Source organism: Monodelphis domestica, chromosome 4 (assembly GCF_027887165.1).
Source record: "Monodelphis domestica isolate mMonDom1 chromosome 4, mMonDom1.pri, whole genome shotgun sequence".
NCBI lineage: Eukaryota > Metazoa > Chordata > Mammalia > Didelphimorphia > Didelphidae > Monodelphis > Monodelphis domestica.
The window spans coordinates 349241746-349253799 of NC_077230.1; the positions used below are offsets into that span (position 1 = coordinate 349241746).

General features: G+C 52.3%; 2 protein-coding genes across 5 annotated transcripts in view; one reads left to right on the plus strand and one right to left on the minus strand.

The window, feature by feature from the left end:
• The first annotated feature begins 1180 nt into the window (after window positions 1-1180).
• Window positions 1181-10096, plus strand: PHOX2A (paired like homeobox 2A). The gene is made up of 3 exons (XM_056795044.1): window positions 1181-1578; window positions 6595-6782; window positions 8306-10096. Exons 1-3 carry the CDS (start codon window positions 1353-1355, stop codon window positions 8774-8776), a joined length of 885 nt encoding a protein of 294 aa, XP_056651022.1. The 5' UTR covers window positions 1181-1352; the 3' UTR covers window positions 8777-10096.
• Window positions 10097-11065: 969 nt separating this feature from the next.
• INPPL1 (inositol polyphosphate phosphatase like 1) overlaps window positions 11066-12054 on the minus strand; it is a 36639-nt gene continuing 35650 nt past the window's right edge. For all 4 annotated transcript variants that reach the window (XM_056795042.1, XM_056795041.1, XM_056795043.1 and 1 more), the window contains exon 29: window positions 11066-11963. In XM_056795042.1, the coding sequence (XP_056651020.1) occupies window positions 11873-11963 (91 nt within the window). In that variant the 3' untranslated portion in view covers window positions 11066-11872. The remainder of the gene's footprint in view (window positions 11964-12054) is intronic.

The following is a 12054-nucleotide window of genomic DNA, read 5'->3' on the forward strand; positions in this document are numbered from 1 at the left end:
TCTCCCTCACTTCCTCCTTCTCTTTCTCCTTCTGTACTCTCCCTTTCTCTCCCCTCTCTGTCTCTGTCTTTCCCTCTCCCTTCCTCCCCCTCTTTCCTCTTTCACCCTCTCCCTGTCAATCCCTCTCTGTCTCTCCCTCTACCTTCCTCTTCCCCCCTCTCTCTTTCACTCTCTCTCCTTCCATCTGTCTTTCTTTCTTTCTCCCTCCCTTCTTCCTTCTTTCTCCTTCCCCCCTTTCTCTCTCCCCTCTCTCTGTCTCTGTCTTTCCCTCTCCCTCCATTCCTCCCCGCCTTTCCCCCACCCCCCCCCCCATCTCTCTATCTCTAGTATCCCTTTGTCTCTTGTCTCTGGGTCATTCTCCCATTGTCTCTGACACTCATCCCTGGCTCAGGCCTGGACTTGGTGGGGGAGGAGGTTGGGGGCGGGGCAGCAGATGCAGTAACTCGGTTATCAGGGCCTGGAATCGAATTAACTTCTTCACAACCCAACTGAGCAGCCCAGAGCCTCCCTTTCTCTCCCCCACTCCATCCCCCTCACTTTCCATACACACACACACACACACACACACGGAGCCTCCCTTCCCCCAGGCTTCCTCCTCATCCCCAAATACTTAGAGAGGGTAACCCCCACCCCCCTTCCCTAGAATCCATCTCCCCGTCCCCGCAGTCTTTCTCTCCCCGCAGCTGCGTGTGTTGCGGAGGCCGGGGAGAAGGGGGGTGGCTGTGATCTCCTCAAACCACTCCGCCCCCTCCAGACGCACCCCTTCGCCCCCCAGCCCTGCCCCTGGCTCTTTTGGGCCCCTCTGTAGCCCCAGTCCTGCGCTAGTCTAGGACTTCCTCGCTGAGAATGTGGGAATGCGGGGAAGGCTCTGGCCACCCAGCGGCCCCGACGGCAGCGGGTGTAGAGGCTGCCACTGAGGCAGAGGGAATGGGAGAAAGGCCGGGGGCCTTGGGGTCTCCCGGGAGGTACACACACAAACACATACACACCCTGCAGTAGGACAGGAGGCAGAGGGGGAAGGGAAAAGAGGCGGCCCCGCCCCCGACCCAGGAAGGGGACTGGAAGGCGGGGGTCTGGGGGCGGCTCCCGGTCCCTCCCTCTGCCTCCGTCCCGCCCCTGCCCCCGCCCCGTCCATCCCGTTATAAGGTGCGGCCGCTGCGCTCTGGCGGGACAGTGGGACCAAGAAGGGGCGGGTGGGACTGGGCTAGACGGGACGGGACGGGACTGGGCAGCCCAGCTCTCCGACTCCTCCCTCTGTCCCTCTCCACAAGTCCCTCTGCCCGGCTTCTCCTCAGTCCCTCTTGACCTGCATCCCCTCCTCCAGGCAGCCCTCCTGCCTGCGCCGCGCGCCCATGGATTACTCCTACCTCAACTCCTACGACTCTTGTGTGGCCGCCATGGAGTCCGCCTACGGCGACTTCAGCCCCTGCGGCCAGGCGGGCGCCTTCCAGTACAGTCCCCTGGGGCGACCCGCCTTCAGCGCAGCAGCCACGGCAGGACCCGCCTGCCCCGGCCTTGCCTCACCTCCCTGCGGCCTGGGCGCCTTGCGGGATCACCAGCCCGCACCCTACTCCACAGGTGAGCGGCTGCCCCGGGTCCAAATGGGGAGGGATCAAAGGAGAGAGAACCTTGCTGGGGCCAGCGACCCTGGCCCAGGGCTTGGCCAAGACCCTTAGAGTGGTCGGGGAGTACCTTGGGGACAGAGCTAGGACCAGGGAGTGGACACAGGGACAGGAGAGGCCTGGAATGCAGAGGTGCATACTAGAGAGAAATCTTAGGTACCAAGAGACCAATGGTCAGGAGAAGGAGATGGAAATGGGACCAAAATCGAGGGAAACAAACCTGGAATGCCCAGAGAAGATGAAGCTGTAGAAGAGGAATCAGAAAATGGAGACTCCGGAACCAGAGAGAAGTGATGTGGGATGTCTGGGAGACAGAGATGTAGATGCTTGGGAGGGGAGCAATAAGGGGCTGTGGGTGCCTCTCTCCAGAGGACAAGGATACTGGACCCAACTGACCAGTGATGTGGATGCAAGGATGTGAAGGCAGGATGAAGAGCCGGAGAGATGAAGCCCAGTAAAGGTAGATGAGGATGAGAGAAGAGTGGGTACCAGACTAGGTGGCTAGAATGCAGGGGGCTGTAAAGATGAGGATCTAAGGGAGATATGGATGCGAGAGGGAAGATAAGAATCCAGTACTGTGCACAGGTCCTTGGTGCCAGAAGATCAATATACAGAAAGATATTTGGGGGGATAAGGGCACCAGGAGGAAAGATGGGAGTGTGGAAACAGAGACTTGGGGACCAAGAAATCAGAGGATGGCCAGAGGTGATATAAATATTAAGAAAGGGAGGATCAGGAAAAGGAGCATTGTGGGGACCAGGAAGAATGAGATGTAGGACCCTAGGAGGGAATAGAAGGACTGGAAGGCAAGTAGGGACAAATAAGGATGTGGGAATTTGGGAAAGGAGATCCAGGGAGAAAATGAGGGTGCCAGGACAGAGCTGGTCACACAGGTGAGGACCTTGGAAAGATCATGAGGTTATGAAGACCTGGAAACAGAGAGGAAATGTATTTAGAGGGACTTGGGGGTAGAGAAAGAGATGTGGGGACCAGGAAAGTGAGAAGGGGAAAACAAGAACCAGGTAAAAGAGATCTAGAAGTGGTACTAGGGTAATAGAAATGATGTGATGGGGAACAGACATGTCAAGTTTTGCCTGGATACCAGAGTCTGAGCCCAGTGGCTATGGGAAAGAATGGAATAGAGGTGGGAGATTGGCTCATTGGTGCAGGAATGGGAAGACCAAAAGACCAAAATAGTGGGTGCATTGGAGGGAGAGAGAGAGAGTGGTGGGGAAATCTAGGACCTGGAGAGGGAAAGATTAGAGAGGAAAAGGTTGGGAAGGAATAGAGGGATAAACATGGAACTGCAGGATGGAGAAAGATACAAAAACTAGAGACAGGGTGGAGTGAGGGCTCTGGGGAATGGGTTAAGGGCAATAAGGAATAAAGGGATATGGAAGGAGGGAGACTAGAAAGTGAGAAAAGGAGGACAGAGAAGAGAACAGGAGTAGAGAGACTGGAGTCAAAGGGACAGGAAATATGGGACTAGATGGTAGGAACTAGAAGAAACAGGTGGAAGAATGAGAATCAGGAGAGGAAAAAAAGAAAAGGGAAAAGGAGTCATGAGGACAAGGGCCAGAGGTGACAGGGATAGGACATGGGAGGACAAGGATCATAGGACAAGAAAACAGGCTAAAACTGGGGCAGGAAAAGGAATGAGTGAGAGAGAACATGAGAAAAATGGAAAGACCTCCAGAAGAGATGGATGGGGAAATGGAGAGGGAGGACACATGGTCAAGAGAAGGAAACCTTGGGGGACAGGACAGAGAGAGGACATGAGGGTGTCATGGAGAGTCACAACAGGATGATGATGGGGCCTGAGATCAAAGGAGCATTTGGATGAGGAAAAAGGACCAAGGAGTGGTACATGCAGAGACCAGAAAGAAAAAGGTGAAAATTTGAGGATGCCAGGGTATTCAGGGCAAGGTAGAAGAGAAAAATCTTCCTGAGGGAAAGGATGGGGAAGGGTCAAGAGGGAATAGTTGGAAAAGGACAAGTCGAGAGATGTAAGTGACCAGATCTCATCCCAGAAACAAAATGTCAGAGAATGTCAAATTGAATCCCCTCCTTTTTTCAGGGGGCAGAAACTAAGACCTAAAGAAGAGAAGGGATTTTCCCAAAGTCACACAGTTCAAGTTAGAAACAGATGCTAGAACTCATGTCCTGCCTCAAAGTTCCAAGCTCTCATTGCCCCTGAATCAGCCCAAGAGGGGCCATGGTGGGATGAGGCTGCAAAATGATCTGGAGGAGAGAGATGAGGAATGGGGAGGGTGAGCTGCTGGTGGGAGTTGGAGCAGCCAGGGTGAGACCTAAATGGAAACAACAGAAAGGGGGGAGGCAGTGGGGCTCCAATAGCAATTAAGAGGAAGACAGACAAACCAAAGCAGATCAGATCTGAAGGAGAGTTCCCAGCTGCCAAGTAGAAGGGGGAAGGTGGGAAAAGGTCCTGGGATGGAGGAACTTGGAGAAGGGAGAAAAGTAGAGGAAGGACCCTGTTCCCTAGTTCTGATGAGAGCAGTTTCTGTCATTATGAGGGTGCATGCATGTACACTTGACTACACACACACACACACACACACACACACACACACACACACACACACACACACACCAGAGAAAAGCAGACATGAAACAGAAATGAGAAAAGGAGGAGACATGGAGAGAGGAGAAGGAAAGGAGATGGGAGGAAAGAGAAATTAGAGGCAGGAAAAAAAGAGAAAAAAGAAACCTAGGAGAAAATTGAGAAGACAAGGAGACATGCATACAGAAGAGAGAATGGGAGATGAAGAGCCAGGAATTTCACCTGCTCCATCTCTCCCTTCTCACTTTCTCCCCATCTCTTTGCCTACCCTGGATTTTCTACTTTCCTTATCTCTCAACATCTCTCAAGTTTATCAAGCTTTTCTCTTCTATCTCTCATTCCTCCACCCCCTCTTCATTTCTTTATTTCACTCCTTTTAACTCATCTCTCCTTGTCTTTTCATGCTTTTCTTTTGCCCAATTCCTCTTTCTACCATATTTCTCTCTTTGTCGTTCCATTTTTCTTCCCTTCTCATTTGTCTACCTATCTCTGTCTCTCTTCTTCTCATTTCATATTCTGTGTCCCATTTCATATTCTGTGTCTCTCATTTATATCTCTCCTTATCTCATCATATTTTTTCTTTCATATCTCCACTTATTTTTGCTCTCTACTCTCTTCTCTTCCCTTTAGGTATCTCTTTACAACTTTCTCCTCACAATCATTGTCCTCTCCATTTCTCCTGTTCCCTTCTCTCCTTTCCTCTGTCTCTTCTTTTCTCTCTCCATGTCTGTCTTCTTTCCTCACTCCTCTCTCCTGTCTCCACCTTTCTGTCTCTTTGTTTTCTCATGTTTCTCTCTCTCTCTCTCTCTCTCTCTCTCTCTCTCTCTCTCTCTCTCTCTCTCTCTCTCTCTCTCTCTCTCTCTCTCTCCATATGTCCATTTCTCAGTCTTGTGTATTTCTCTATCTCTTCATATCTATTTCCTTATCTCTTGCCTCAATCCCTGTCTCACCATTATCCTCTGGCCTTAAATATCTTTGTCTCTCCTCTGTCTCTCTATCACTTCATCTCTTTTCCCTGTCCACACATCTGTCTCTGTCTCTTTCTCTGTCCCTTTTTTGTCTCTCTTTCTCTTCAATTTTGCCTCTCTCTTGATGTCTTCCCTTCATCTGCCATATTTTCTCTTTTCCCTTTTCTCCATGTCTATCTCCTCAATCCTCTCTCCCTGTCTTCCTCTTCTCTCCAATCTCTGTCTCTCTCCAGTCTCCAAATTTGTCTTAGTTCCGTGTCTCCATCACTTTATCTCCACATTTCTTCATGTCTCTCTCCATATTCTCCTCACTTGCCATCTCTCCACATATCTCTCTTCTCTCCCATCTGTGTCTCTTTTCTTTCTTCATGTCTTTTACCTTTCCATCTATATTTCTCCTTCCCCTTTTGTCTCTTTCATCTCTCCCTGTCTCTTTCTTTATCTCTCATTTCTCTCGAATGTCTTTCTGGGCCTTTCTCTTCTTTCCCTATGCCTGTCTGTCTTCTCCCTACCCTCCTATTCCTTTTCTCTTGCCTCATAAATGTCTCTTTCCTCTCTGTCTTTCTTCTGTTTCCATCACTGGATGTCTCTCATGCCATATCTGTGTCACACCTCATCTCTCTTGTTCCCATCTCTCTGCTTTCCTTCATCCCCTCCTGCCTTGCTTGTTTTTATAACTATCCTTTGACCTGTTTCTCCTGGTCTTTTCTCTGCCCCCCCCCTTTCCTCCCCATACCTGGCATTGCTTTTCTCCTTCTCCATCAGTTTCTTGTGTTTTCCCAAGTCTCTCCCCTTTATCTCTCCCTCTCCCCTCTCTCCTCACTTCATTTGTGTCTCCTCTGCCCCATCTCTCCATGTCTTTTCTCTCTATACACCTCTACCCATCTTTCCTGTGTCCTCTGATGCCACCACGGCTCTCCCCTTTCCCCTTGTTTCTTCATTTTGTCCCCCCTCTTCTGTTCCTTCCTCTATTTCTACCTTCCTCTCTCTCCGTGGTCTTCATTTCTTTTCTCCCCATTTCCCGGGTCTCTTTTTACTGCCTTTCTTCTCCGATTCCCTTTGTATGTCCCCCTTTCTTTCTCTCTCGCTGTGTCTCACCTCACGTCTCTCTGCCTAATCTCTTCATGTCTCCGTCTCTTGCTCCCGTTCCTCTGTTCTCTTTCACGGACGGTGACTTACATTTTTCCCTAACTTTGCTCAGAGTCCCGTCTCCTTGTCTTTTCTCTTCCCGTCCCTCCTGCTTCCCTCAGTCTGCCTTTCCCTTCTCTCTTCTCTCTCCATCACTCCCGTCCTTTTTCTCGGTCCCCGACCCTCCCCGTTTTTCTCTGGCATTCCCTGTCTCTCTGAGTCTCTCCTCCATGCGCCCCCAGGTCTCTCCTCTCTCCGCATCTCTCACTTCTCCTTCCCTGTGTCTCCCTTCCAGTGCCGTACAAGTTTTTCTCCGACCCGTCGGGGCTAAGCGAGAAACGCAAGCAGCGCCGAATCCGCACGACCTTCACCAGCTCACAGCTCAAGGAACTGGAGCGAGTGTTTGCGGAGACCCATTACCCGGATATCTACACACGGGAGGAGCTGGCGCTCAAGATCGACCTCACCGAGGCCCGAGTGCAGGTGCAGGAAATTGCCCCACCGGGAGGGTCTGTGTGTCTGGGGGGCGAGGAACGAAGTCTAGGATAGGAGCCGGGGAGTGGGGGGTGGAGGGTCCCAACACCCATGGCACGCTCCCAGGGTGAGTGATTCCCCCGTCGGTACCCGCTCCCTCCCTGCAGCTCCTGGTAAGGCTAGCACAAGACCACAAGTCTTCTCTCCCGCCTCTGCCCTCTAACCGGAAGCCAGGTTAGGCAACAATCGAGGTCCAGCGTCCTGAAACCAGGAGACACTTGACCAGGGCTGAACTCCATGGCCTGAGGGGAGGAGTGCGCAGAGCCCAAGGGCTCCACCAAGGGGATGGGAAAGGGACAAAAAAGAGATCCTGAGGAAAGGAAAAGCAGGACGTTAGAAAGGGGGGGGGGGGTAGGGGAGGACAGGCCGAGGAGGACAGAGACGACCCGGGAAGATAGATTGGCAGAGAATGGGAAGGGGAGAAACAGAGAGGAGGTGAGGGAAGGTGGAACAGATAGATGGGAATGAGGGAGAGGAACCCAGGTGGGAGAAAAGAGCAAAGAGCCTCCAGAAATGGAAGAGAAAGATGGAGGAAGAGAGCCGTACAGAGAGGGACAGAAGGACAGAGATGCAGAAATGATGGGGATAGAGAGGAAGGAAAAAGAAATCGAGAAAAAAGATGGAGAGGAAGTGGAGGGGTCTCTGGGAGGGGGAAACAGCTGATAGTGGCAGAAAGAAATGAGGAAGTGGACAGAGTATGCTATAGATAAATATATAAGAATGAGTCTATAAAAGATATTAAATATAAATATGTATATTAAATACACAAAATTATAAATCTCTATGTGTGTATGATTATATGCCCATTCCCAAATTCAGTGTTTTCTGGTATTTCCAGTGTGGATGAAGAGGAGGGGGACAGGAAAAGCTAAGGACTGAGCAGGACAGAGGGAGGTGTCAAGGAGACAAGGGAAAACTGAGGTGGCCCTAGGCCTTAGGGAAGGAGAGATGGAACAGAGAAGCTGTCTCTGTGCCTCAGTTTCTTCTTCTGCTCCTCCACATTTAGGGACAGAAAGGGAGCCTTTGGCTGAAACCCAATTCCATGCTGACCCATGGGCTAAGTGCTTTCCCTTGCCATTAAATCCTTCTGTTTACAAAAGAGATAATATGTGTAAAGCTTTTAGCACAGTAATCCCAGAGCAGATCATTAATAAATGCTTGTTCCCTACCCCCCCCCTTTCCTGGGCACTATAGCACCCAGGCTAGCCTTGTCAGGGGATGAGAAGGGGAGACAGGTGTGAATGGTAGACAAGCTAGTGAGAGCCAGACAGAGAGATGGGAGGGTCCAAAAGGATCCAGCATCCCATCTACCCTCCTGGCTTTGATTCAGCAGAATCAGACTCTTCCTCTCTGCCTTCACCCCAAATCTCTCCAGTGTAAGCAGACCTTTAAAGCCCTGCCTGGAAGCCCCCACAGGCCAGACAGAAGTTTGTCTTTCATCATCCTTCATTCGTGTCCTCCGTCCTCCCCAGGTCTGGTTCCAGAATCGCAGGGCCAAGTTTCGGAAGCAGGAGCGGGCAGCCAGTGCCAAGGGTGCCGGGGGTGGAGCTGGTCCTCCGGGCACCAAGAAGGGGGAGGCCAGATCCTCCTCGGAAGATGACGAGTCAAAGGAGTCCAACTGCAGCCCGACACCAGACAGCACGGCCTCCCTGCCTGGCCCTGGTGGCCTAGCCAGCCCAAGCCCTAGCCTCAGCCTCAGCCTCAGCCCCAGTCCTGGCCTGCCCCCAGCCCCAGCCCCTGCCCCTCTCAAAGGGCCCCTGTGGGCTGGTGGGCCAGGGGGAGGAGGAGGTGGCCCTGGGGCACCTAGCCCTGCTGAGCTGCTCAAGGCCTGGCAGCCTGCAGAGCCCGGGCCAGGGCCCTTTTCTGGCGTCCTCTCCTCCTTCCACCGGAAAGCCCCAACCTCTGCTTCAGCCACTGCTGCCCTCAAAGCCAACCTCTTCTAACTGTACCCCTTGCTCCCTGCCCCAGCCTCCTGGGAACTGCACAGCTGAGATGTTCCTGCTTCTTCTCCCTCTCAGACAGGGCCAGGCAGCTACTGCCTTCCCTTCTGGGGATCCTGCCACGGCCAGAGACATGCCCTTCCCTCCATCAAGATGTTCCTTTTCTCTCTTTTGAAGCCTGTCACTGCCACAGAGCCCACCCCTACCTCCCCCAGACATTTCCCTCCCAAACTTCTAGGGACTCTTGGAGTGAAATAGTGAAATAGCTCTCTTCCCTAACTGTGCTGACAGATGTCCCCTTTTCTCATTGAAACACCCATTTCTCCACCATCCCCCCCCCTGGCCCTGCCCACCTCTTGAGGATAATCTTGCCATAGCCAGAGAGGACCCTTTTCTCAATGTGCCAGTCCCTAAAAATGCCCCTTCCTCCCCACTCTCCCAGAACAAGCAGATGCTCCACGGTGGGAAGCCACTCTCTCCAAAGCACCCCCTTCCACACTCTGGGCACTATCATGGCCAAAGATGTTCCTCTCTGGGTAACCAAGGCCCATCATCAGGACCCTAGGTATCAGTGACCACCAGAGATGCCACTTTCCTTTGACTCCCTATCCCAAGGATCCATTATGTCTGGACATGCCCTCCCCTGGAGAAATAGCAGACAGCCCCTTTTCTGTGGACTCCATCATTGTTCAGTGTCCCCTCCTGATTCCCATTCTCTACCCCCTCCATAAGTCCCTTGGGAAATTCTTTAAACCAGCCCAGCCCCTTATGAATTTGGAGGAGGTAATCCAAGGTATGATGCCTGAGGAGGCACCATGGGAAGCAGCCATCCATCACCCCCACAAGCTCCACTTTCTAGGGCTCCTCTGGGTTCTGGAGCTGGCAAATATTGCTAGAGCTGCAAAGGGTGCCCAGCTTGAATGACTCGCTTCAATGACTCAGCTACCACTGGAAATGGGCTGCTGCCCACGACGGGCCTTGACTCTCATAGACAATTGGACCTAGAGCTGGGAGGAACTTTAAAGACCATGTAGTTCAACCTTACAGAGAAAACTGAGGCCCAGAGAGGTTACACAGCTAGTAGGGAGCAGAGCTCTCTGGACTCTTTGCTCCCACTTCCCAGGGCCATTCATAGGTTGGGCAAGGGGTGGGGAGAGTGGGTGGGGGTAACTATTGCCCAAGACCAGGATCCCTAAAAGTCAGGCAAGGGTATAATTATTTCCTTTTTTTTCTTCCAACTTTTGTTTTCCTTTCTAAAACTCGTCTGTAATTTATTGAGATCAAATTCTGCTCAATCCAAATAAAATTAATTTATTGAAGCCATTTCAGGTGGCCCTAACAGAGCTAAAAGGGGAGGCTTAGGGGCAAGAGTAAGAAGCTCAGAGCCCTACCCATAGGGCAATTAGGAGGCTTGCCTATACTACCTTCGGGGGAGCACCAGAAGCTGCCTCCTCAAACCAATCAGCTGGCCCATAATTAAGGCCAATCTCTTTTGAGTAGATCGGTGGCTGTTAAAAAATACTATTTTGCCATTGAGATAGACCTACCCAACCCCTCAGCCTGAAAGGCTTTATCAGAGAGGTGTGACAACCCCAAAATGGATTTATTTCAGGGTTAGCTCTAGGCTAGGGGGGTTCAGGATCCCCAAATTTAGGACAAACTAGTTTGCAGATCAGAGGGTGACCAGGATGGGGAAAAGATCAAACTGGAGCTATCGGACCTGAAGAAGAGAACATGTGATCGATGTCCAGGGGAGGAGGGATAAGATGTTCTGTTTGGCCCTAAAGGGCAGAACCAGAAGCAAAGTATGAGGAGAGGCAAATTTCTGCCTGATGCAAGGGAAAACCCCAGCAATTCACATCACCCCAAAGAGGTGTGGTCTGGGCAGGCAGGGGAGTTCTTTTCACTGCCTTGTCATCTGAGGGGAGAGGAGACTGTGGAGAAACTATAGCAGGGCTAGGAGGTCCAGCCGACCCAGCCTCAGCTCTGGGATCTGAATGAGTCTGTAGAAGAGCTCTCCCCCCCCCCCCTCCATCCACCCAGAGACAAGACTCCTCAGGGAGCCTTCAGGCCTCCCTCTTTTCTGATCTCTTAAGCTGCCTCTCCTCCAAAACCCTCCTTCTTCACTCTGCCCCTACTTTAGGGTGGTCCCGTCCCCCATTCAGTCTCCAGAAGACTTTTAGAGCTTGCTGGAAGCTTAGAAACCATGTTCTCATTTTGCAGAAGGGGAAACTGAGGCTCAAAATTTTCCTGATTTGGGTGGGCATCACAGATGAAGTGAGTGGGCTGCAGTAGATAAGCAAACAGTCCTTTATTGCAGAGGGAGTTAGGACGGGGATTCAAAACATGCCCTAACTCTACTCTCTCATAAAATAACATTAAAGTGTCCACACACACATCCCTCCCCTCCTTCCTTCCCTCCCCCTCCCCCAACCCAGACGATTAAATTAACACAGAACCCTCCTTACAAACCCCACCCCCCATGGCAGTGGGGACCCCAGCCCAGCCAAATGGGAGGAAAAGGGCTGTTCCTTCATTTCCGGGCGGGATGCCAGCCTGGGTAGGGACCTGACTGAGTGCTCCCTGTGGCTCGGGGGTCCCTGAGATGAGGAGGGGAAGAGGTGTGAAATGTAACAAGGACCCCCTTGTATGGCGCCCTTTCTCCGCTGGAGACACAAGGGCCTGAGCAGAAATGAGTCCCCCTCCAGCACCCCAGTGACGGGGGAAGGATCTGGGGGACAAAACCTTGGACCGAGGCCATCCCCGGAGTAAGCTGAGAGCCTCTTAAATCGGGCAACCAACCCCAAACCCTAGTGGGGAAGGGGATGAGCCAGAATTGAAGCAGAGGGACACTGATTGGCCAACAAGGATGGAGCAAGAAGCACTCCCCTGGGGAAGGGAGAAGGGTGGCCCTGGGAATTCTCCTCCCCAGAGCCTGGAGACTCCCCAATAAATAGGCAGAGGGAGGCGCTACTATATGGCAGCCGTCCTCAGCACTGGGTAAGGCAGAACGGACAAGTTCCTTCATGATGGGGGTTTGGAGGGACAGTCCTTCCAATCTGTAGCGGGGTGGAGGGGTTCCGGGCAGGCCCTGGAAGGTCACTTGCTGTGCTGCAGAGAGTCCAGCAGGAGGCGTTTGTGGGCTGGGTCCTGGACTCCGGCCTCCTCCAAGTCCTCCTCAGTGATGTCACTGCAGGGAACAGGGCTGTTACCCAGCTGGCTGCCTCTGCCCCCCCAAACCCTGTCACCAAGACCCAGCCCAATTCCTGCCCACCCCCCAC